Source organism: Oncorhynchus clarkii, chromosome 9 (genome assembly GCF_045791955.1).
Source record: "Oncorhynchus clarkii lewisi isolate Uvic-CL-2024 chromosome 9, UVic_Ocla_1.0, whole genome shotgun sequence".
Classification (NCBI taxonomy): domain Eukaryota; kingdom Metazoa; phylum Chordata; class Actinopteri; order Salmoniformes; family Salmonidae; genus Oncorhynchus; species Oncorhynchus clarkii.
The window spans coordinates 57,954,279-57,979,350 of record NC_092155.1 but is presented as its reverse complement, the minus strand read 5'-3'; the positions used below and the strand labels follow the sequence as shown (position 1 = coordinate 57,979,350).

Below are 25,072 nucleotides of genomic sequence, written 5' to 3'. Positions count from 1 at the left end.
GCCACTGCCGCCCAACATCATTAACACTGCTAGAGCCAATTACCAGGAGTCATGTGGTGCTGGCCGGTCGGTGGGGGCCAGAAGAGCGTCTCATTGGCGACTCCTGCCTAGCCCAACCTGGCCCCTGGCCTGACTAGCAGACACAGCAACCCCTGCTGGCAGAGACCAGGACCGTGTGAGAGATGGCAACAGGAGAGTAGAGGAGAGGAGGGGCTAGGGCCGTCTGACAGAGGGCAACAAGAGAGGAGGGCTAGGCCCGTGTGTGAGAGGGCAACAGGAGAGGAGAGGAGGGGCCAGGGCCATGTGACAGAGGGCAACAGGAGAGGAGAGGAAGGCTAGGCCCGTGTGACAGAGGGCAACAGGAGAGTAGAGGAGTGGCCAGGGCCATGTGACAAAGGGCAACAGGAGAGGAGAGGAGGGGCTAGAGCCGTGTGACAGAAGGGCAACAGGAGAGGAGAGGAGGGGCCAGGACCGTGTGAGAGAGGGCAACAGGAGAGGAGAGGAGGGGCTAGGGCCGTGTGACAGAGGGCAACAGGAGAGGAGAGGAGGGGCCAGGGCCATGTGACAGAGGGCAACAAGAGAGGAGAGGAGGGGCCAGGACCGTGTGAGAGAGGGCAACAGGAGAGGAGAGGAGGGGCTAGAGCCGTGTGACAGAGGGCAACAGGAGAGGAGATGAGGGGCCAGGGCCATGTGACAGAGGGCAACAGGAGTGTAGAGGAGTGGCCAGGGCCATGTGACAGAGGGCAACAGGAGATGAGAGGAGGGGCCAGGGCCATGTGACAGAAGGGCAACAGGAGAGGAGAGGAGGGGCCAGAGCCGTGTGACAGAAGGGCAACAGGAGAGGAGAGGAGGGCTAGGTCTGTGTGAGAGAGGGCAACAGGAGAGGAGAGGAGGGGCCAGAGCCATGTGACAGAGGGCAACAGGAGAGGAGAGGAGGGGCCAGGGCCATGTGACAGAGGGCAACAGGAGAGGAGAGGAGGGCCAGGGCCATGTGACAGAGGGCAACAGGAGAGGAGAGGAGGGCCAGGGCCGTGTGACAGAGGGCAACAGGAGAGGAGAGGAGGGACCAGGGCAGTGTGACAGAGGGAAACAGAGGAGAGGAGAGGAGAGGAGAGGAGAGGAGAGGAGAGGAGAGGAGAGGAGAGGAGAGGAGAGGAGAGGAGAGGAGAGGAGAGGAGAGGAAGTGCCAGGGCCACGGCCATGTGAGAGAGGGCAACAGGAGAGTAGAGGAGTGAGGGAATCAAAGCCATTCCAAGCATGTGAATCATCAACCTCAGGTGTTAAACAGTCAATTTTTATGTTGGTAAGAGCGAAAGGGACTTGGCTCTATGTGAACTTTGGAGGATCAGTTCAGGTGAATCACTCACTGATTAAAGTGATACATCTGTCCTGTCTTGTCCAGGTGTCAGTCTGTTCTCCAACCCACTAGCCAGAGCCTCAATTAGGTCTGATCTCCTTTGGGCACCAGCTGCACAGCCACTCCAGTTACAGGCCAGTAGAAGTAATCTTATTGAAGGGGTCTAAAAGCACTTAAACCTGTGGGAAATTGAGAGGTAACATGAAACCCCCATCAATGCTTCTTCCTCCCCTGTTTCTGTGGTAAGGATGAATCTCTTGTCATTCTGGAGCGGGGATGTGTAAGGTTTTCTTTCCAAGGGTAATTGCTGAGAATTAGAAACGAGAAACCTTTTCAGCACCATAACATGCCTTAGTTCAGCGCTAATTACATGCTTTACATTTGTTAATCGTTGAATGCGTGGAAAATAAGTTACATCTGTTTCATTGAACGTGTTATTGCACTGTCTCTATGGGAGGTCAAACGATTCAAATGATTCAATGATGGTTCATCCACTTGTTATTTACATCTGTGGGGGGACTAACTACGGCTTAACACCAGTGACACCATGTGTAATGCAGAAGGACAAGGACTCATTTTATACATCTAAATCCATGAAAACCTGCAGAGACCTGGGAGGGAGTGAGAGGAAACAGGAAACAGGGTCAGTTGGATGATTTCTCTGCCTGCTGGCCAACAGGTCATCTGTGAAGAACACTGAAGTAGAACCGTGGCAGGAATATTTATAGGATGATACACACGTAACAAATCATCCTCACACGAACACACACACACAAACAAACAATTGAATAGAGAACTATGTGTGTGTGTGAGTATGTGCAAGGGTGCGTTTATGCAAGGGTGTGTACATCTCTGTGTACGTGATTGCGTGCGTGTTTGTGTTTGTCTGTGCGTGTGTTTGCCTGCACATAAAACAATTGCATGGATGATAAGACAGAGGGAAATATATCAAAGGGATTGATGGAAGCTTGGCCTGAAGAGGCAGCAGGCTTACAACCGCAGATACTCCAGTTACACACCTGCATGCAAGGGAAGAGCTCATCCACAGCATAGCAACTGATCCACACACAAATAAATAGGCCATGCTAAATGACTTGGAAAATAACCCTGCTTCAGACTGTACACTTATTTTGAGTTAGGAGAGAGAGAGAGAGAGAGAGAGAGAGAGAGAGAGAGAGAGAGAGAGAGTGGGAGGGAGAGAGAGAGAGAGAGAGAGAGAGAGTGAGAGAGAGGGGGGGAGAGAGAGAGAGCGGGAGAGAGAGAGAGAGAGAGAGAGAGAGAGAGAGAGAGAGAGAACGAGAGAGAGAGAGAGAGAGAGAGAGAGAGAGAGAGAGAGAGAGAGAGGGAGGAGAGAGAGAGAGAGAGAGAGAGAGAGAGAGAGAGAGAGAGAACGAGAGAGAGAGAGAGAGAGAGAGAGAGAGAGAGAGAGAGAGAGAGGGGGGGGGGGAGAGAGAGAGGAAAAAGAGTGAAAGACACTTTGCTACTTTCAGTTCTTTAAGGGCATGAGAAACATACATGAGTGGTTGTTGACTTTTACCGCCCACAGCGGGTATGCGATGTTGATAAGTAAAGTTGTAGGTTAAGTGCTGATAAATAGTTTATCTACTGTTCATGTTAGCATGCTAGAAAGAATACACTGATTTAATTCACCACCAACCCATAATCACTCTATCCTGCACCAATTAAGCATTTTGTAAACTGACAATAATACAGAGAGACAATGATTTACAGAGAAGAGAGAGAGAGACATCTGTCAACACATAACCTGTCTATGACAGATTAGAGTAGTTATTCTCATTCATGGTCAACACACAGCAACAAACAACATAAAAGTTTCAAATGTTTCATGATGAGGTTCAAATCAATGTTTCTGTCTGAGGAGAAGCCAGGTTTGGCTTGAGGTTTTGGAGCAGGGAGAGGGAGCCTGTGGGAGAGGGAGAGGAGGGAGAGGGGAGATGGTAGAGGGAGGGAGGGTAAAGGGAGTGGGAGACTGTGGAGAGAGGGAGAGAAGAATAGAGGGGGAGAGGGAAAGGGAGGGTGGCTATGTTTAGCACCTGAGAAGAACGAGTTTCCCTTAATTCTGTAAGCTTTTAAGTTAAAGGTGTGCTCCATGGGGCTGATATGAATGGCACACTGTTGTAGTACTACCCTGACCTGTTGAAAAAACAGGAGGCTTTATTCGCATGTGGAAAAAACAAGTTGTGAGAGCAAAGTCTACCTGCTATGTGGGACCAGGAAACCAGAAGTGAACTACAGTAGTAGAACAGATTTCTATAACTAACCCAAGATAGACCCGAACCTGTCTTTTTAATGTGAGCAAATTAATCATAGTGGGCAGAACGAGCAAGAAAGTGGGCAGAGTCAAACACAAGCTAGTGAGATCCTATTGGCTTGTTCTAGCATATTTGCATATTTCCATTAGGGAATGCCTACCCTGTGAAGTGCGCGTGTGCAACAACTAAATTGGCCCTTGCTCTCCTAATCAAGCGATGGAAATGGGTAAAGTCTACTAAACGCAATCCACTCTGTTTATTACAGAGTCTAGTTTGGAAACAGAAAACTCTATGGAGATCAAATGTTTTATTGATGAGAAATTTTGCAGAATGCTGACCAAAATCCATCTCGCTCCTTCTTCTCCCACCGTCGGTCACATGGCTTCCTCTCATCACCATATTTGGGAGTGACTGGAAACGCCAACCGGATGCTTCACATTTATACATCTGGTGAAATATCTGTCTCATTGTTCTATCTGTGGTAGTAGTCTAAAAGTCACACATTAGCCATGACAAATAAATCATCCCAGCCTCAAAGCCCTTTTTTCAGGTATGATAGACATCCAGTCTGGAAGATACATTCATGCAACAACATGAATTATGTCAAGTTCAATATTTAAGACTTGCACATGTACCGTTGAAAGGAAACCAAGCATTTCCTACTCAGGGACCTTATGTGCGCAAGAATATAAACGCGATATGCAACAGTTTCAAAGATTTTACTGAGTTACAGTTCAGAGAAGGAAAACAGTCATTTGAAATAAATAAATTAGGCCCTAATCTATGGATTTCACATGACTGGGCAGGGGCGCAGCCCTGGTTGGGCCCCATTCCTTAGACGATCCCGCAGATGTAGAAGCCAGATGTGGAAGTCCTGGGCTGGTGTGGTTACACGTGGTCTGTGGGTTGTGAGGCCGTTTGGACATAATGCCAAATTCTCTAAAACGACATTGGAGGTGGCTTATGGTAGAGAAATGAACATTCAATATTCTGGCAACAGCTCTGGTGGACATTCCTGCAGTCAGCATGCCAATTGCATGCTCAAACTCAAAACTTGAGACATCTGTAGCATTGTGGTGTGTGACAAAACTGTACATTTTAGAGTGGCCTTTTATTGTCCTCAGCACAAGTTGCACCTGGGTAATGATGATGCTGTTTAATCAGCTTGTTGATATGCCACATCTGTCAGTTGGATGGATTATCTTGGCAAAGGAGAAATGCTCACTAACAGGGACGTAAACACATTAGTAGACAAAATATGAGAGAAATAAGATTTTTTGTGCGTATGGAACATTTCTGGGATCTTTTATTTCAGCTCATGAAACATGGGACCAATATTTACATGTTGCGTTTATATATTTGTTCAGTATAGTTCTCTCCTTGAGCTATCCAGCAAAATGACTGTAAGGACACAAGGTCATACATCTGTTGATCAGCAAACACACACCAGGAAACACTCACACACACTCACCAAGGCAGTTGTGTCCGTCGTGTGCCAGCCGGAAGCCGTCATAGCATATGCACCTGTAGTTCCCCGGGATGTTGATGCAGTCATGGACACAGCCACCGTTGTACTCACTCGCACACTCGTCTAAATCTGCAGGGAGGAAGAAAGGGTATGGGTCAGGACTATGGGATGTTAATGATTGACCTGCACCCCACCACCCTTGGTTTCACTCAGCATATAGCCTGAGAGGGTGTTGTTGTTCAAATGAAACATAGATTGGTATGACAAACTTTGCTAATTGTAAGACATGTTTAAGGAGTATTTTATTTCAACAATTGTTTGCATTCAGGTCGGAAATGTTGCACGCATCCCTCATGAAATCTGCATAAGCACAACAAATCCAAGAGCAGAAGACAAAAAATATGCACGAGAATAGACTGAATCAGTGAGTGGGTGTGATGGGAGTAAATGGGTATGAAACAAGACCTGATGTGATATATGTAATGTACTACAAATATTAGTAAGTCAAGTTCTGCCTCTAAAGGACTCAACCTTTAGAGGCAGGCAGAGAGGGTACAGTAATTGTGGATGGGGAAAGTGAATTTGTCCATGAAGACAGGGAGATAACAGCTGAGATATGATTCAGTGGTAGGAGAGAGAGGCAAAGAGAGATAGAGACAGAGGGAGAGGGAGAGGGAGAGAGAGAGAGAGAGAGAGAGAGAGAGAGAGAGAGAGAGCGAGAGATTGTTGGCCAGTTTAGGGCCAACAATCTGGGTGGTTCAGCTCCTCTTTGCAGCTGACGGATACAGATGCCTCAGTGCTTGATTTGACTTGACAGCAATGGGCTGAGCCTGGACCAGTGCACTCTCCCTCTAACTCCCAGAGCTGCCTGCCACCACAACGTTCTGCTGCTCCATCCCATGATGTCACACAGGAGACACTAATGCCAGTCTCGCTCTCATCTACCCCAGGCTAAGAGCATCTCATCCCCTCGATGAGTGGAGGCTTCCTCCTTCTTGTTCACAACACTGTCATTCCTCAAGATCAAAATGATTCTATCCACCCAACTCCATTGTTCAGACTGTTACAGACCAATTTGACTCCTGAATGCAGCACCATCAAATTCCTATCAAACAGGTGGATTTACTCAACGGGCAATACCAGTGAGATTAAAACTAAATCATGTTCTAGGGGTGAAAAGAAAGAGAGATCAAGAGAGCGAAAGAGAGAGTGAAAGAGAAAGAGAGAGGTCTCTGTGATGACTTGGACAGGTGACTTTGCTAAGAGGCACTGAGGCATGATGCAGCTGCAGTGGTTCCCCTGCTGATGGACTAGACTAGATTGAGTGGATAGAATGGTTCTGAACCAGCCTGTCATGTTTCCTGTTCCCTGCTCTCCCTGACAACCTCCCTGGCATCTTGAGACAGAGGGTGTGCCCTGCCAAGGTGTGTTTGCCAGCCTCATGTTTGCCAGCCTGCCAATAGGAGTCTCAGTGCAGCACGTCACCTGAGACCACTCTAAGGACCAAAGATCCCTCCACACACCATGAGTCAGGCCCCATCAGCAAGTACCATATCTAGAACTAGCACATGAATGTGTATTATTCTCCTCTCTCCCTGGTTTGCTTTCATTATCTCCTCTCTCAGCAGAACTCTAAGAACCTATAGTAGCAGGGTAAAAATACTGTTCCTGTGCTTAACAGTCGGTGAATGCAAACATTTGTTAATAGTATTCTAATGTTGAATAGAGAAGGCTCAACATTGGTGTTATTGCATGGTTAAACATGCAGAGAAATAGGCAAAAATATGCAGTATACAATTCAGTATATATGCAAGCATTATCTACAGGGCGCTTTGGTGTGTGTGTGTGTGTGTGTGTGTGAGAGAGAGAGAGAGAGAGGGACAAAAGGAGTGTCTGGTGTGTGTAACGTCTGCTTCCAACTCACACCCGCAGACACGTAGATCCCCTGAACGCAGCTCACTTTCCAGCCCACTTTCCAGCACACACTCTCAAACACCTAGATCCCCTGAATGCAGCTCACTCTCCAGATCCTAATCACCAGAATTCTAATCACCTGTTCACACACCTGTATGTCATTATCACATACTATTTAGTTCTGTTCTTTGCACCCCCTCACTGTGAGGTATTGTTTGTTTTGTGACACGTCTTTCGGAGCGCTGGGGTTCCCTGTGATCTACTCCTCCCATGTATGATCATTTTTGCCTGCCTCACGACGCCTATTCCCTGCCTGTACTTTAGCCTATTGGATTTGCTGTTATCTACCTATTGCCTGATCTCTTGGACTACATTACTAGCCCTTTCCCTGCCTGTACTGTTGCCTAATTGGACCCCCTGTGCATGACCTTCTGCCTGCCCCTGGACACAGCTACCTGCCTCTTCCTGTGGTCCTTTGCAATAAACACCTGCTGCGCTCTGCGCTTGAAACCAGCTCTCTGTCTCCCCTTGTGTTCATTAGTGTGTGAGTGAGTCCGTCATTAAAATCAAATTGTTTCTGCAATCATAATGAGGTCTTTGCAGATGTTAACTCCGTTACCGTATGGTAAATTATCGCCTTTAGCCTCCAAGACAAAGAATCCTCATCTAGTACCTGATGTGGGATAGAGAGTAGATGATAGACAGACTCAGGCTATTTCAGCCACACCCGTTGCTGGCAGAGCTCAGTAACTTTCAACGTGGTACCGTCATAGGATGCCACCTTTCGAACAAGTCAGTTCATCAAATGTCTGCCCTGCTAGAGCGCTGTTATTGTGGAGTGGAAATGACTAGGAGCAACAACGGCTCAGCCGCAAAGTGGTAGACCACACAAGCTCATGGGTTTCCATGGCCGAACAGCTGCACACAAGGCTAAGATCACCATGCGCAATGCCAAGCGTCAGCTGGAGTGGTGTGAAGCTCGCCAAAGTGGAAACGTGCTCTCTGGAGTGATGAATCACGCTTCACCATCTGGCATCCGATGTACGAATCTGGGTTTGGCGTATGTCAGGAGAACGCTACCTGCCCAAATGCATAGTGCCAACTGTAAAGCTTGGTGGAGGAGGAATAATGGTCTGGGGCTGTTTTTCATGGTTCAGGCTGGGCCCCTTAGTTCCAGTGAAGGGAAATCTTAACGCTACAGCATACAATGACATTCTAGATGATTCTGTGCTTACAACTTTCTGGCAACAGTTTGGGGAAGGCCCTTTCCTGTTTCAGCATGACAATTCCCCCGTGCACAAAGCGAGATCCATACAGAAATGGTTTGTTGAGATCAGTGTGGAAGAACTTGACTGGCCTGCACAGAGCCTTGACCTCAACCCCATCGAACACCTTTGGGATGAATTGGAACGCCGACTGTCAGGCCTAATCGCTTGGCATGTAGTGTATACTACCAGTAATCCTCTAGTGTGTACAGTTTCAGAAGGAACTGAAAAGCAACACAGGGACAGTATATTTGAACAGCTATCCTAATATCTCAATTTCCACACTTCTTAACCCACAAGCATGAGGCCTACGCGTCAAATGTTATGATAGCAAAGGCTGTAATTCTAGCTCAGCATATTCAACCCATTGGCCCATGCTTTGCCAGGGTTTAAGGTGTTTGTTTCAGGAACACCATATCAACACCACTACAGTATTGCATCTACTGCCCCACTTGCGCAGTTTTTGAATGGAGTTGAAACCTACACTGGTTAAATTGTAGAACCTACACTGGTTAAATTGTAGAACCTACACTGGTTAAATTGTAGAACCTACACTGGTTAAATTGTAGAACCTACACTGGTTAAATTGTAGAACCTACACTGGTTAAATTGTAGAACCTACACTGGTTAAATTGTAGAACCTACACTGGTTAAATTGTAGAACTGGTTAAAAAAAACAGAAAAGATCAGGTTTTTATTTGATTAAAGTGTACTTTGAATTAGGTAATAAAAATGAAGGAGAAAAAAAAATGACAAGTCAATGCATTCGTTAATAACAGTAGACCAATAATCACAGTCATTGATACAGAAATGAAAACTAATGATTGGCAAAGAGATTAAATTCAAATGAAAAAATAAAACCAAATCACGATCATACATTTGATTTCAGGCCACACTTCTCCTGTCCTTAGTATAAACAGGTAAAGTAAATAACAACTCAGTGTGTAGAAACCAGGGCAGGACCAATAGCCTTGTACTGTACTGCACTACCTTCTACCTTCTATGATTATAACTAGAATTATTAACCCCAGTCAATCCAAGAGAGGAAGGCAGCTCATGGCCAACTACACTGATACTGATGGTTTTAATGGGCCTGGAGGAGTCTATACAGATGTGCTGCTATTGAAGAGAGAGAGGCACAGACTGTCAGAAATCAGCTCTCTACTCTGTCCTCACCTTAGATTAGCCTTTCAAATGGGCAGTTTTTTATTTTCCTTTTTACGTTAAATTCAAAAGCAAACCTTATAACCTGAAGGAAAAGAGCAATGACAAACACAGTCAAATAAATTAAAGAATTATAATAGCAATGGGGAAAAAATGACATTGTGATTTTGGTCCTGCAGTAATACTAATAGAAATGGAGGGAAATAACGGTCCAGAGGCTTTGAACGCTCCCTGCTAAAAAACCAGGGTTGTGTCTGACAGACTAGAGTCACAAGAAGCCCTGGGCTGTGGAAATATCTCTGACCAATTGGCAGGTAGAGGCCTCTGGCTGCTGTTTCATCCGCTATCTTTATTCTATTCTCTAAAATGTGTAGGAAATGTACTGCTTCATTTAATATTTGACACAAAAGAGCAGTTGGCTGCACCTGTCTTTTTCTCTCTCTCCTTTCCACGCAGCATCTCTGTCCTCTCTCTCAGGTCTGAGATTTAAAGCCTATGAGAAATGTAAAGCATTATGTGTGTGTGTGTGTGTGTGTGTGTGTGTGTGTGTGTGTGTGTGTGTGTGTGTGTGTGTGTGTGTGTGTGTGTGTGTGTGTGTGTGTGTGTGTGTGTGTGTGTGTGTGTGTGTGGTGTGTGTGTGTGTGTGTGCGCATGGGGTGCGTCTCTGACACCTTACCTTCACAGTGCTTGCCATCCCCCTTGTAGCCCGACTTGCAGATGCATTTGTATGACTTGAGTGTATTCTGGCAGATGGCATCGGTGCTGCAGTTGTCAATTTGCTCTGCACACTCATCCACATCTGACAGACAGGGAGAGATGGAGGGAACAGTGAGGTCTAAGGACAATAACAACTGACAATGTTTACTACCCCCAGGTGGCTAATGTACAGTAGGTGAGGAGGGTCAATCATCCATCTGACAAGATATTCACCATATAGGATGTTCACTGTGGATACACAACCTCTGTAAAGTACCTGGTCAGACAGACAGACCACCACAAGAATACAAGCAGTCACACTTGATAAAGACAAAACAACTCAGTTCAGTAAACCCTGCTACACTGTGGTATGTTTGACAGCTTAATAGTTCTCCGAAACCATGGTACAAATAAACAGCTCATTCAGGCGTTTTTGAAGAACCGATTGCTTCATAACAATAAGTAAGTAGTTGAGTAATTATTATAATGCGTAAATAAACAGTCTATCATTGATTTACCTGTGATGAACCTCTGTTTGACTGGCTGCTGACTTGGACAATCTGTACCTCTGATACATGGGTCAGGAAATTGAGTAAGAAGCCAATGCTTTCATTGGGAAGATAGGAGAGATAGCCCTCTGCCATGGTAATGGACCAGAGTTAGAGGGAACAGTTAAGTCTATAAATATATAATCAGGCATGTGATCAGGAAATAATATAAACTCAGGACAAATAGGATATTCGTTTGAGATCACTTTAAATACTTTATGAATAGAGGAGGATGTACAAATCCCAACACTTGATCATATATTGTCATAAAAGATCACGCACATAGATATGGGAAATTATGGGTTTAATTAAAAGAGGTAACTGGGGAGTGAAGTGGGGCGGAGTTGGCTCTATGGTGCCCTCCTTCCTAATCCCACCTGATCCCGGTTAGAGAGCCCAGGTGTTTGGGATTACCCCCCCCGTTTGCAGGGTGGAAAAGCTTAACAAAGTTTACACAGCTTCCAATATCGACCCTTATCACAAATCTTCTCTCTGCTGGGGCCCCGAGGACTGATCCCAGGGGAACACTGGCTGAAATCTGAGCCCCGTTAGCTTAGCATCTACCCTGGGAGCCATAGACCTCAGTTCCATTGGCATGACCACAGAGGGCAATGACATTAGAAAACACATGCTGTTCTCCTCAGGGACAGAAACAGGCTGGATCTTTTCTACTCACTGATCATCCTTAAAGATGAATAGGACGACCACCATTTGGAAAGGTTCTGTGATAGTCAAGCAACATTCCACATAAAAACAGATTCATCTTTTAGTCAGGTGTAAGGATTCTAAGGCTCTATGGTGATTCATATTAATTAACAACAAAAACTAAAGAATCTCACATTTACACTTTACATTAATGCTCCTATCCGGGTCATCAATTCAACTCTAGATCATTAACTGTCTGGAGAAGGTGCACTTGGTTTTACTGCTAAATAATGCTTTGTTTTTATTAACTCATTGTTCTAAAAATATATATTGTTACATCTCAGACAAGATGCAATAGAAAACTTTTCACAACAAGAAAAACTGTGGTATAATTTCTGCGTTCAAAAATCAACCATTTAGGATTTGAGGCAACACACCTTGGAATTAATTAATATGCTGTATGAAAAGAGTGTCAGGCTATCTGTCAAAATATATCTTAATTGTGCATGCAGTCAGGCTTTAAAATGATTCAGATGTAAGACTATTAGTGTAGCTCCAGGATGTGAATCTTTTTTTGAAGTATCATGCTTGATATGCAACTCTGAGCTGTTGACAATATAATGTCCTGTATTACATAAACCACGAGTGAACTGTACGTATTTCCTAACAGACATACTAAATCAATAAAAAACTTCAAACAGACTTCATTAACCCATTATAAGGTCAATGTAGATGCTTCAGAAATCATGTATTAGCTAATGCAGTGCAGTTCCATTATGATCTATATGACCTGACTGTCTATATGACCTGACTATATGACCTGACTCAACTTTCTATTTCTTCTGGTATCACCAATCTTGCAGAGATCAACCTCCTCGATCAGCAAACCTCCTGTATCAGCAGACCCAACCATCAGGAGCAACCACTTCACTCAAAACGCACAAGAGTGTGTGGGAAACTAATTTCCAAGCAAAGCCTACACAAACTAATCTGTTGTCTAGACTGGCTGAAGCTAAACTCAAAATTTCAACCAGCTCTGCCATACAGATAATATATTTCCACAAATCTGGACAACATTCAATTACACTGAACCTCCCTCCCCTTCACACTTAAGAACAGAGCAGGGCCAAGCTCAGTGTTTGCTGTGCAAGGCCAAGGCTTTCCAACCTCAACATTTGTTCAATGCTCATAATATTATTCTACAATTAGATAGCATTGTACAGGAATGAGCTTCCAGTTTGATCCACCTCTATAACGGATACATTTCTGACTACCATGGAACAAGCACAACTCTGCTAGTGCTGTGTTCTTGAAGGCAACAGCAATTTGTGTCCCCCTAATTAGCTAAACGAGAGTGAGGGAAGTGGGTAATTATGCCAACACTTTGTGAGCTCATGAGCTGTCAGGTTAGATCAGGGAACAGAGTAATATATATGTTTTTATTCTACTTGAGTTCATATCTTGTTTACAGAAACGGTCATTTTTTTAAATGACTCACAAATAATGGCAGTTAGTTAGTCACTCAAACTCCAGGAGTAATTCAATAAAGTGGCACTTTGAGCAAAAATAGAATCCTAGCCATAAAAAAAGAAAAGAACACGTCAGATACATTGACATTTGACATTTTAGTAATTTAGCAGACGCTGTTATCCACAGTGACTTACAATTAGTGCATTCATCTTAAGATTGCCAAATGAGACAACAACAATTCACAATAGTATCAAGTACATTTTCCCTCAAAAAAGCATTTATCAGCAAAGTCAGTGTTAGTGGGAAAGAGAAGTGCCTTTTTTCATTTTTCAGGGGGGGGGTTCAGGTAGGGTTTCAGACTTTTTTGAAAGATGAGCAAGGACTCGGGCAGGTGCAGGTGCTCTGGTTGGAAAGTAGGGTTTGAGCATAGCTTGAAGGTAAAGAGGGGTAGTTCTCCTTGCTGCTCCGTAGGAAAGCACAAGGGTCTTGAAAGTGATGCAAACCTCGACCGAAAGTCAGTGGAGTGTGCGGAGGAGCAGGGTGACATGGGAGAACAAGGTTGAACACCAGGCGGGCTGCGGCCAACAGAGAGTTGCAGTAGCCTAGACGGGAGATTTCAAGTGCCTGGATTAGGACCTGTGCCACTTCCTGTCTCAGTAAAGGTTGTACTCTACGGATGTTTTAGAGCATGAACTTGCAGGATCGAGTCACTGCTTTGATGTTTGCAGAGAATGACAGAGTGTTGTCCAGGGTCCCGCCAAGGTTCTTTGCACTCAGGTAGGGGCACACCGTGGAGTTGTCAACCGTGATGGAGAGGTCTTGGAGCAGGCGGGTCATTCCCAGGAGGAAGAGCAGCTCCGTTTTGTTGAGGTTGAGCTTGAGGTGGTGGGCTGACATCCAAGGTGAGATGTCTGCCAGGCACACAGAGATGCGTGTCGCCACCTAGGTGTCAGAAGGGCGGAAGGAGAAAAGTAGTTGAGTGTCATCTGCATAGCAATGATAGGAGAGACCATGTGAGGATATGACAGAGCCGAGTGACTTGGTGTAAAGAGAAAACAGGAGAGGGCCCAGATCCGAGCCCTGGTGGACACCAGTAGTGAGAGCACGCGGTGCAGACACAGATCCTCTCCACGCCACCTGGTAGGAGCAACCTGCCAGGTAGGATGCAATCCAGAAGGTAGGATGCGTTCGTCATTTCACCTGTCACATTATTATGAAGCTTATGGTAGTTCCCAGTCACCTGTCACGTGGTGTTTGTTTAAAAGCACATAGCGACGAGAGACTTCAGCCTTGTTGTGCAGCATGCGCCAGATGATCTAGTTACAGTATGGAATTCACAACTAAATGTTTGCCAGCTAGATATCTTATAACTATTAAGTTAACTGTCTAAAATGTGCTAAATGCTCTGCAGTTGTGCATTTGCTTTGTTAATTTAGTAGCTAGTTAGCTATCTTCCAAAATCAAGCATTCGCTCGGTAACAGCAGAGAATCCACTCCTGGATCAAGAGTCTAGCTGGCTAATATTTGTTTTGTGTGAGTAGCATTTTTGAGTTACTTGTATACATGTATAGTTTAAGTCAGAAACTATACAAAATGTTTGCAATAAGATTGTTAGCATTTAGTTAACATTCTCTATGGGATTTTACATGTACTTGTTATCATTGCTAACCTTCGGATTAGAGAGTATCGGTGGGGTTTGAAAACAGCGCCCCTTGTGGTCAGTATTACGGAATATCCCACTATGGCACAAGGTCGGTATGAAGGTATGATAATCTGAATACTGCCCAAACCTAGTAGGGAGGAGGATCTGGCATTTCACAGTGTTGAAGGCAGGGTATAGATCTAGAAGGATGAGAACAGAGGAGAGAGAGTCAGCTTTGGCAGACCAGAGAGCCTCTGAGACAAAGGAGAGCAGTCTCAATTGAGGAGGGGAGCGACTCTGACCATCTTGAAGTCAGATGGAACGCAGCCAGTGGTCAGGGCTGAGTTGATAAGGGAAGTGAGGAATGGGAGAAGGTCTCCAGAGATGGTGTGGAGAAGTGAGGCAGGGATGGGGTCAAGAGGGTAGGTTGTTGCGCGGCCGGACATGACTAGTTGCAGGATTTCATCTGGAGAGGGGAGAAAGAGGTCAAGGCGTAGGGTAGTTCTGTGTGAGGGACCAGTGGACCCTGTAGGCCGAGTGAATGAGGAGTTGGTTGTTTAAATAAAAATGCAACCACCTAGGGAATTGGGTGCATTCCCTTCAACACATGCACAACAAAAGCTGAAAGAAGTTATTAGAAATCCAAAAGGCCTTTTTCCCTGTGAAAATAAACATGTCAGAATCAATAGGTCCTACGGTTCAGTCCCGAGGACAACCCTCTGAACACTTCAGAAACAAATTTGCCGAATGCATTCAGTAACGCTGCCCTCCAAATTGACTCATGCTACAGATGAAAAGCTTTGCTTTTTCAGGCCGTCTGTGTATGTAGATTCTTTTCTTTGATGCTGATGTATCAACGTTGTTGGGAACAAGTTAAGGCAGCAGATGTTGAAGTCAGTGATTTGAGACAAGGATGAATAAACAAAGTCCAAACAACCAAAGGAAAGAACAAAAAAAATGTAAATTGGGAAATGGTCAGCTGTTTACCCAATTCCCTCATGAAAATAAATGTGTGAAATGTTGTATTGTTGCTGTAGTTTTGTTTTCATGTAGAAATTCAGTTTTAAGTTTAGAAGCCCAGAAATACATACTTTATGTAAGTAAGTTGACCTTTCTGCTCAAAGCTTGAACCTACGGTTGGATCCCTAGGAAGACAAGTAGGCCAATGCACTTTCTCTGAGTAGAATCCCTGTAATGAGGCACATCATTCAAAGTCTAGTCTCTTCCCTTCATAGCTGGGCCGGGGTAGCTGGGTGCTCTTAATACCGCATGAAGTGAAAAAGAGAGCATGTCATGCACTAAGCCCTGGTTTAACAACCCAAATCCAGGAAAGCTGCTGTGTCTCCAGGCTTTTCCTATCGTCAGCCTGTAAATCAGTCACTGTGACTACACATGCTCTAGTCTTGACTGAACAACATTTCTCCTAGACTAGAGAGCAGAAGGGGAGATAGCTAATTGATTGAATCAAGTTGATTATTGCCTTGGTTTAACAAAGATCTTCGGACAAATGTGGTTCCATCCTCAGCATCATAGTACTCAGACATAGAGTAAGTCAAGGAGTTTGTTCTGATATTTCGAGAAGAACAACCATACAACTCTCTGAGTCCGCCGATGTGCAGCCACGTCCAATACACTCCCCACATGTGAGCCAGAGAGAGCTTCTAGGCCAGGGCTGTGGAGGTGAGACGTTGTCAGAGGTGCTTTCCCCCTCTGATTAATGGGCAGGTCCAGGGATAAGAGGTGTATTTAGCTGGGCCGTTCGGCTAAAAGGAAAGGGGTGTGTGAGTGGGAACAGGGCTGAGGGGAGAGGGGAGAGAGTGTGTGGGAAATTTGCCAAACTCAAGGTGTACAGTTAAAACACAGGGTAATGTTTACTTTGTGTGTTGAGACCCTGACTGTTTGCTCGAGCAACAAGGACCGCCCCTGCCCTGTCCAGGGCCAACCCCCTTCCCCCTCCTACCACAGAAATAGCGGCAGGCTAGGACTAATGTAACAACTGTCTTCGGGTGAAAGAGAGGAGGACCAAAATGCAGCGTGATGATAATCCATATTTTAATGGGATACTTAAACAACGAACAAAACAATAAACCAACAAAAATCAACAAAGATGAAACAGTCCCGTAACGTGAACACTAACACATAGGAACACTGGTAACAGGAAAAATCACCCACAAAATACCCAAAGAATATGGCTGCCTAAATATGGTTCCCAATCAGAGATAACGATAGACAGCTGCCTCAAATTGAGAACCAGCTGCCTCTAATTGAGAACCAGCTGCCTCTAATTGAGAAGCAATCTAGGCAACCATAGACTTAAAAAAACAAACAGATAGGAAACACCCCCATAAACATACAAAACCCCTAGACAAAAACACATACAGTAATAATAGAAACAATAAACAGGATGGCCAGTCCATCATCACTCTTAAATCGTTTTTTAATAATACCAATGGCAGTACTGATGGGGCTTGCGACTCAACACCATCTGTACATCAACACACCTTCTGATCTGCACACCTGATCTGCACCGACTAGGTCAGGAGACCGGTGGTCTAAAAAAGGGTTTGATGAAATGCAGACGTCAACATTAGTGCACTTTTTTTAATCCTCCCCCGCCCCCACCCAAATCCTCCCCCGCCCCCGCCCCTGCCCCCGCCCAAATCCCCTCCAGCTCATGAAGGGATGCACTGTTTGACGTCCGGGCAAAGCTTTTAAAAGCTGTGAATAAAAATATAAACTGCTTGCATTTGGGGCTGTTTCACCCATCCTTCACACACTCTAAATGTTTAGGAATCATGACCACTGACTTGATCGTGATCTTCTAAAAACAATGGCACCAACTTCAAACCTCTTCCCAGCTGGGTCCACCAACCATGCAGCGAAAGAGTCTACTGTAGATGGGTCTCACCGTACGGTAATAAGAAAAAGGAACAAAACGGAACACGATGGAAGAAAACAAACTGTTAAGAGTGCACTGTAAATAAGAGCTGTAGCAGCACTGTAAATAAGAGCTGTAGCAGCACTGTAAATGGATTATCCTGGTCTAATTTGAAACAGCACGGCAGGTGTTCATATCTAGCCAGGAGTAGCTACCATTCTACTGACACTAAATGAGACTGGGTAGGAAGCTCACAGGGTAGAATGTTGACACGCCATTGGGGTCAACATTCTACCCTGTTTTGAGACGTTGTGAGATGTTGGGCAGCTCAAGCTCATGTTATACTAGAACAGTATAGCTCTTTGGCTCATAAGACCTGGGAGTGCATTAATGTGTGCCTTTCTCTACCAGAAAACAAAGAGAATAAGTTCTCTCTACCGGAGAACAAAGATCACTGGGCACAGACGTCTATTCCATGTTGATTCAACGTCATTTAATTGAAATGAAACAATGTTGATTCAACCAGTGTGCCCAGTGGGAATGTCCTTGCTCACCATCTGTTGCTTGGAGACCATCGTGCCTGGAGATGCTTTGAGTGAACATTCTATTTTTACAGCCTTGAATGAGCAGCTACCCTACAGCTACCCTACAACTTCAGCTCAACCTTTCTGAATGGCGGTCAATGCTCTGTGGCTTTCATGGGCTGCATCCGGTGTTTGGGGTGCCATGCTGTGCTGTGTCCATATAATTAGGATGAATGGCTGTGACGTGTGGCCACACTTGACTCATAGACCCTCCTATACCGTGGAAAAATCTATTACAGTAATGAAGAACGCCACTATATATACCTTATAGTACTGTTATATACCTTAAACTAAATACCTTATAGTGAGTGCTGTTATATACATTATAGTGCTGTCATATAACTTATACCATATATCTTATATTGTTCCTATATACAGATCATCCAGAAAGTATTCTGACCCCTTCCCTTTTTCCACATTTTGTTACGTTACAGCCTTATTATAAAATGGATTAAATAAATAAAAAAAATCCTCATCAATCTACACACAATACCTCATAATGAAAAAGCAAAAACAGGTTTTTAGAAATGTTTGGAAATGTATTAAAGTTAAACAACAGAAATACCTTATTTACATAAGTAATCAGACCCTTTGTTATGAGACTCAAAATGTATTTCAGGTGCATCCTGTTTCCATTGATCATCCTTGAGATGTTTCTACAACTTGATTGGAGTCCACCTGCGGTAAATTCAATTGATTGGACATGATTTGGAAAGGCACACACCTGTCGAAATAAGGTCTCAGTTGACAGTGCATGTCAGAGCAAAAACCAAGCCATGAGGTCGAAGGAATGTCCTTAGAACACAGTGGCCTCTATCAGTCTTAGATGGAAGAAGTTTGGAACCATCAAGACTGTTCCTAGAGCTGGCCACCCAGCCAAACTGAGCATTCGTGAGGAGAAGGGCCTTTGTCAGGGAGGTGACCAAGGACCCAATGGTCACTTTGACAGAGTTCCTCTGTGGAGATGGGAGAACCTTCCAGAAGGACAACGGTCTCTGCGACACTCCACCAATCAGGCCTTTATGGTAGATTGGCCAGACGGAAGCCAATTCTCAGTAAAAGGCACATGGCAGCCCGCTTGGAATCTCAGACCATGAGAAACAAGATTCTCTGGTTTGATGAATCCAAGATTGAACTTTTTGGCCTGAATGCCAAGTGTCAAGTGTCTGGAGGAAACCTGGCAACATCCCTACGGTGAAGCATGGTGATGACAGCATCATGCTGAGGGGATGTTTTTCAGCGGCAGGGACTGGGAGACTAGTCGGGATCGAGGGAAAGATGAATGGAGCAAAGTACAGAAAGATGCTTGATGAAAACCTACTCTGGAGCGCTCAGGATCTCAGACTGGGATTCACCTTCCAACAGGACAACAACCCTAAGCACACAGCCAAGACAATGCAGGAGTGGCTTCGGGACATGTCTCTGAATATCCTTGAGTAGACCAGCCAGAGCCCAGACTTGAACCTGATCTAACATCTCCGGAAAGACCTGAAAATAGCTGTGCAGCGATGCTCCCCATCCAACCTGACAGAGCTTGAGAGGATCTGCAGAGCAGAATAGGAGAAACTCTCCAAATACAAGTGTACCCAAGAAGACTCAAGGCTGCCAAAGGTGCTTCAACAAAGTACTTAGTAAAGGGCCAGAATATTTCCGTAAATGAAATATTTCCGTTTTTTTTTTTACATATACATAAAAGTGTTTTTGCTTTGTTATTATGGGGGATTGTGCGTAAATTGTTTAGAGTATGGGCCTGAGTCATACCTGTCAATGCAACAGAATCCTACTCTGATGCCTTCTGCCTACAACAAAATCTCTTGAAAAGTCTCTTGACTGGGAATACAGATATGCATCAGTTGGTCACAGATACCTTAAAAAAAAGTAGGGGCGTGCATCAGAAAACTAGTCAGTATCTGGTGTGACCACCATTTCCCTCAGGCAAACATCTTCTTCGCATAGAGTTGATCAGGCTGTTGATTGTGGACTGTGGAATGTTGTCCCACTCCTCTTCAATGGCTGTGCAAAGTTGCTGGATATTGGCAGGAACTGGAACATGCTATCGTACACATCGATCCAGAGCAATGGGTGACATGTCTGGTGAGAATGCTGGCTATGGAAGAACTGTGTCATTTTCAGCTTCCAGGAATTGTGTGCAGATCCTTGCGACATGGGGCCGTGCATTATCATGCTGAAACATGAGGTGATGGCGGGGATCAACATTAGAGAAAGGGAAGGGAAAGGGGGTACATGTTGCATTTATATATTTTGTACCTTATAGTGCTGTTATATGCCTTACAGTGTTGTTATATACCTTATATAGAGAAAAAGTATTTTAAACACTGCCAATTTTGCAGGTTTTCCTACTTACAAAGCATGTAGAGGTCTGTAATTTTTGTCATAGGTACACTTCAACTGTGAGAGAAGGAATCTAAAACAAAAATCCAGAAAATCACATTGCATGACTTTTAAGTCATTCATTTGCATTGAATACCCATGGTATATGGTCTGATATACCAAGGCTTTCAGCCAATCAGCAATCAGGGCTTGAATCACCCAGTTTATAATGTGCCTTATAGTGCTGTTATATACCCTATAAATACCCTACATTAAACATCTCCAATCCAACATTTTATCTAGAATCGGCTTCCTATTTCGCAACAAAGCATCCTTCACTCATGCTGCCAAACATACCCTCGTAAAACTGACTATCCTACCGATCCTTGACTTCGGCGATGTCATTTACAAAATATCCTCCAACACTCCACTCAGCAAATTGGATGTAGTCTATCACAATGACATCCGTCTTGTCACCAAAGCCCCATATACTACCCACCACTGTGACCTGTATGCTCTCATTGGCTGGCCCTCGCTACATATTCGTCACCAAACCCACTGGCTCCAGGTCATCTGTAAGTCTTTGCTAGGTAAAGCTCCGCTCACTGGTCACCATAGCAGCACCCACCCGTAACACACGCTCCAGCAGGTATATTTCACTGGTCATCCCCAAAGCCAACTCCTGCTTTGGCCGCCATTCCTTCCAGTTCTCTGCTGCCAATGACTGGAACAAATTGCAAAAATCACTGAAGCTGGAGACTTTATACCGCCCTCTCTAACTTTAAGCATCAGCTGTCAGAACAGCTTACAGATCATTGCACCTGTACACAGCCCATCTGTAAATAGCCCACCCAACTACCTCATCCCCATATTTTTTGTTTTATTTTTTATCCTTTGCACCCCAGTATCTCTACTTGCACATTAATCTTCTTTACATCTATCACTGCAGTCTAATTGCTATATTGTAATTATTTCGCCACTTTGTCCTATTTATTTCCTTACCTCCCTAATCTTACTACATTTGCACACACTGTACATAGATTTATATATTGTGTTATTGACTGTACGTTTGTTTATCCCATGTGTAACTCTGTGTTGTTTCTGTCGCACTGCTTTGCTTTATCTTGGCCAGGTCGCAGTTGTAAATGAGAACTTGTTCTAAACTGGCCTACCTGGTTAAATATAAAAAATAAATATACCTTATAGTGCTGCTATATAACTTGCATTATATATCCAAATGTGATGTTATATACCTTATAGTATTGTTATACACCTTATATTGTTGTTATATACAGTACCAGTCAAACGTTTGGAAACACCTACTCATTCAATGGTTTTTCTTTATTTTTTTTAACTATTTTCTACATTGTAGAATAATAGTGAAGACATTAAAACTACAAAAAAACACATGGAATCATGTACTAACCAAAAATATACTTTAGATTTTAGATTCTTCAAAGTAGCCTCCTTTTGCCTTGATGACAGCTTTGCACACTCTTGGCATTCTCTCAACGAGCTTCACCTAGAACACTTTCCAACAATCTTGAAGGAATTCCCACATATGCTGAGCACTTGTTGGCTGCTATTCCTCCACTCTGTGGTCCAACTCATCCCAAACCATCTCAATTGGGTTGAGGTTGGGTGATTGTGGAGGACAGGTAATCTGATGCAGCACTCCATCACTCTCCTTCTTGATGAAATAGCTCTTACACAACCTGGAGGTGTGCTGGGCTGTTGAAAAACAAATGATAGTCCAACTAAGCGCAAACCAGATGGGATGGCATATCGCTGCAGAATGCTGTAGAAGCCATGTTGGTTAAGTATGCCTTGAATTCTAAATGAATCCCAGACAGTGTCACCAGCAAAGCACCCCCACACCATCACACCTCCTCCTCCATGCTTCATGGTGTGAACCACACATGCAGAGATCATCCGCTCACCTACTCTGCGTCTCACAAAGACACGGCGGTTGGAACTAAAAATGTAAAATGTTGACTAATCAGACCAAAGATTTCCACCGGTGTAATGTTCATTGCTCGTGTTTCTTGGCCCAAGCAAGTCTCTTATTCTTATTGGTGTCCTTTAGTAGTTGTTTCTTTGCAGCAATTCGACCATGAAGGCCTGATTCCCGCAGTCTATTCTGAACAGTTGATGTTGAGATGTGTCTGTTACTTGAACTCTGTGAAGGATTTACTTGGGCTGCAATATCTAAGGCTGGTAACTCAATTGAACATATCCTCTGCAGCAGAGGTAACCCTGGGTCTTCTGTTCCTGTGGCGTTCCTCACAAGAGCCAGTTTCATCATAGCGTTTGATGCTTTTTGCGACTGCATTTGAAGAAATGTACAAAATTCTTACATTTTTCATATGGACTGACCTTCATGTCTTAAAGCAATGATGGACTGTTGTTTCTCTTTGCTTATTTGAGCTATTCTTGCCCTAATATGGACTTGTTTTTTTTTACCAAATAGAGCTATCTTCTGTATACCACCCCTACCTTGTCACAACACAACTGATTGGCTCAAACGTATTAAGAAGGAAAGACATTCCACAAATGAACTTTTAACAAGGTACACCTGTTAATTGGAATGCATTCTAGGTGACTATCTCGTGGAGAATGTCAAGAGTGTGAAAAGCTGTCATCAAGGCAAAGGGTGGCTACTTTAAAGAATCTCAAATATAAAATATATTTGGATTTGTTTAACACTTTTTTGGTTACTACATGATTCCAAATGTGTTATTTAATAGCTTTGATGTGTTCCCGATTATTCTACAATGTAGGAAAAAGTAAAAATTAAGAAAAACCCTTGAATGAGTAGGTGTGTCCGAACTTTTGACTGGTACTGTATGTCACTCCCTGATCTGTTTCACTTGTCTTTGTGCTTGTCTCCAACCCCCTCCAAGTGTCGCCCATCTTCCCCATTATCCCCTGTGTATTCATACCTGTGTTCTCTGTTTGTTTGTTGCCAGTTTGTTTTGTTTGTAGAACCTACCTGCGTTTTCCCCCTTGCTCCTGTCTTGTCTAAGTTCCTGTCTTCTAGTTTTCCCGGTGTTGTCCCTGCCTGCCATCCTGTACCTTTTCCCCACTACTCTGGATTACCGACTTCTGCCTGCCCTGCCCCTGAGCCTGCCTGCCTGTCGTCCTGTACCTTTGCCCCACTACTCTGGATTACCAACCTCTCCATGACCTGACCCTGAGCCTGCCTGCCGTCCTGTACCTTTGCCCCTGTAAACATGGTTACTTCGACAGTCTGCATCTGGGTCTTACCTTAAATGTGATAGTATGCCGTGACTGTACTTTCAATAATCTGATGACTGTTATTTATCTAATCAACTAACTATGTTAAATTGTTACCCTTTTTTAAATTAATCATGCAACAATTAACTCATTAGAATTTGGGTACTACGAGAACGGTTGTTTAAAGAGTTACCATCTCCCGAATTAAACTCTAAAGGTCTTTACCTATCACATCCATAAACAGTCAATTTATTAATCCTAACCTCGCATCATATCATCATTCTGAACAGTCGTAACCTACTTGCATCAGGAAAATCCAGAGCCTTACTTATGATTCAATACTACACAAATTGGTTAAATTAATTATTTACTAGCTAACTAAATGGTAACACAGAATTAACATGTTTCTCTCCTAACCGGGCCTTCTTGGAAAAGGGTTTGTTGGGCCTTTTCACGGCACGCTTGTAAGGCTCTGATTGTCCAAAGGAGTCCCCACCCGTCTTCTACTGTTCTCCTCTACAGATATCTGGGATCCGGTGACTTGCTGTGTAGTCCTGAACAGAACTACGGTGTATTCTACTTCCATTTGCTCTGGAAGATGCTTCTTTGAAGATAGTCTAGCCAGCCGTGTCAATGGTTCTCAGTGAGAGAGTAGCATACTATGGTGATTTGAGAAGGATAGTAGAATGATCCCACTTAAATTTGCTTTTCTTGATACTTTACTTAGGATAGCTAATCAACTGTACCAGTGATTGTCCGGGAGGTGACTTTATCGTCTCTACCTCGTGTTGAGATTTCAGAGTTCACTTTAACACTTTAAACGTGAGCTGCAGCTCAACGTCTCTCTGGTCTGATATGTTAATTCTTAACCCATAATTTTAAACAGTTTGTTAGAAAGGGAGGCTCCGTCAGGCTGACACGCTCTCTGACCTCACTCAGGGGCGTGGTTTGTCACTGTGCAAAGTTATGTAAAACTATGATCTCTTATGGCACAATGCATCGGATGGACACTTTTCAAGTTACAGTATTTCCTTCATAACATTTTTTTTACATAACAAAATAACACATAATATGACATTAGTGTTCAAACGAAGACACATTCCTCTGGTGAACATTGGAGAGGGCGAGAGCTGAATGTTCTGTCCTTGATTACAACAGGGAGTGAACTGTCAACCCCCACCAGTTCCCTTCTCCCCCTCTGTGGGTGAGAGCGGGTTTGGTTGAAGCTATTTATTGCAAAGCTGATCTGACCTACTTGGATCCTCACAGGACAGTCATGACATATACCTTATACTGTATAGCTTATATTGCTGTTATATACCTCATAGTGCTGTTATATACACTATATACCTTATAGTGAGTACTGTTGCAGTATATACCTTATATAGCTGTTATATACCTTATGGTGTTGTTATATACCTTATACTATATACTGTATATACTCTAACAGCACTCACTATAAGGTATATAGTATAAGATATATAGCAGCACTAGAAGGTATATAACAACACTATAACATATATAACAGTAATATAAGGTATATACTGTAACATCACTCACTATACCTTATATTGCTGTTTTATACCTTATAGTGTTGTTA

General features: G+C 43.8%; 1 protein-coding gene across 2 annotated transcripts in view; it reads right to left on the bottom strand.

Annotated features, from left to right (window-relative positions):
* LOC139417306 (signal peptide, CUB and EGF-like domain-containing protein 3) overlaps nucleotides 1-25,072 on the bottom strand; it is a 118,376-nt gene that overhangs the window by 78,918 nt on the left and 14,386 nt on the right. For both annotated transcript variants that reach the window (XM_071166571.1, XM_071166572.1), the window contains exons 2-3: nucleotides 10,118-10,240; nucleotides 5,102-5,227 (exon numbers count right to left, since the gene is read on the bottom strand). In XM_071166571.1, the coding sequence (XP_071022672.1) occupies nucleotides 5,102-5,227; nucleotides 10,118-10,240 (249 nt within the window). The remainder of the gene's footprint in view (nucleotides 1-5,101; nucleotides 5,228-10,117; nucleotides 10,241-25,072) is intronic.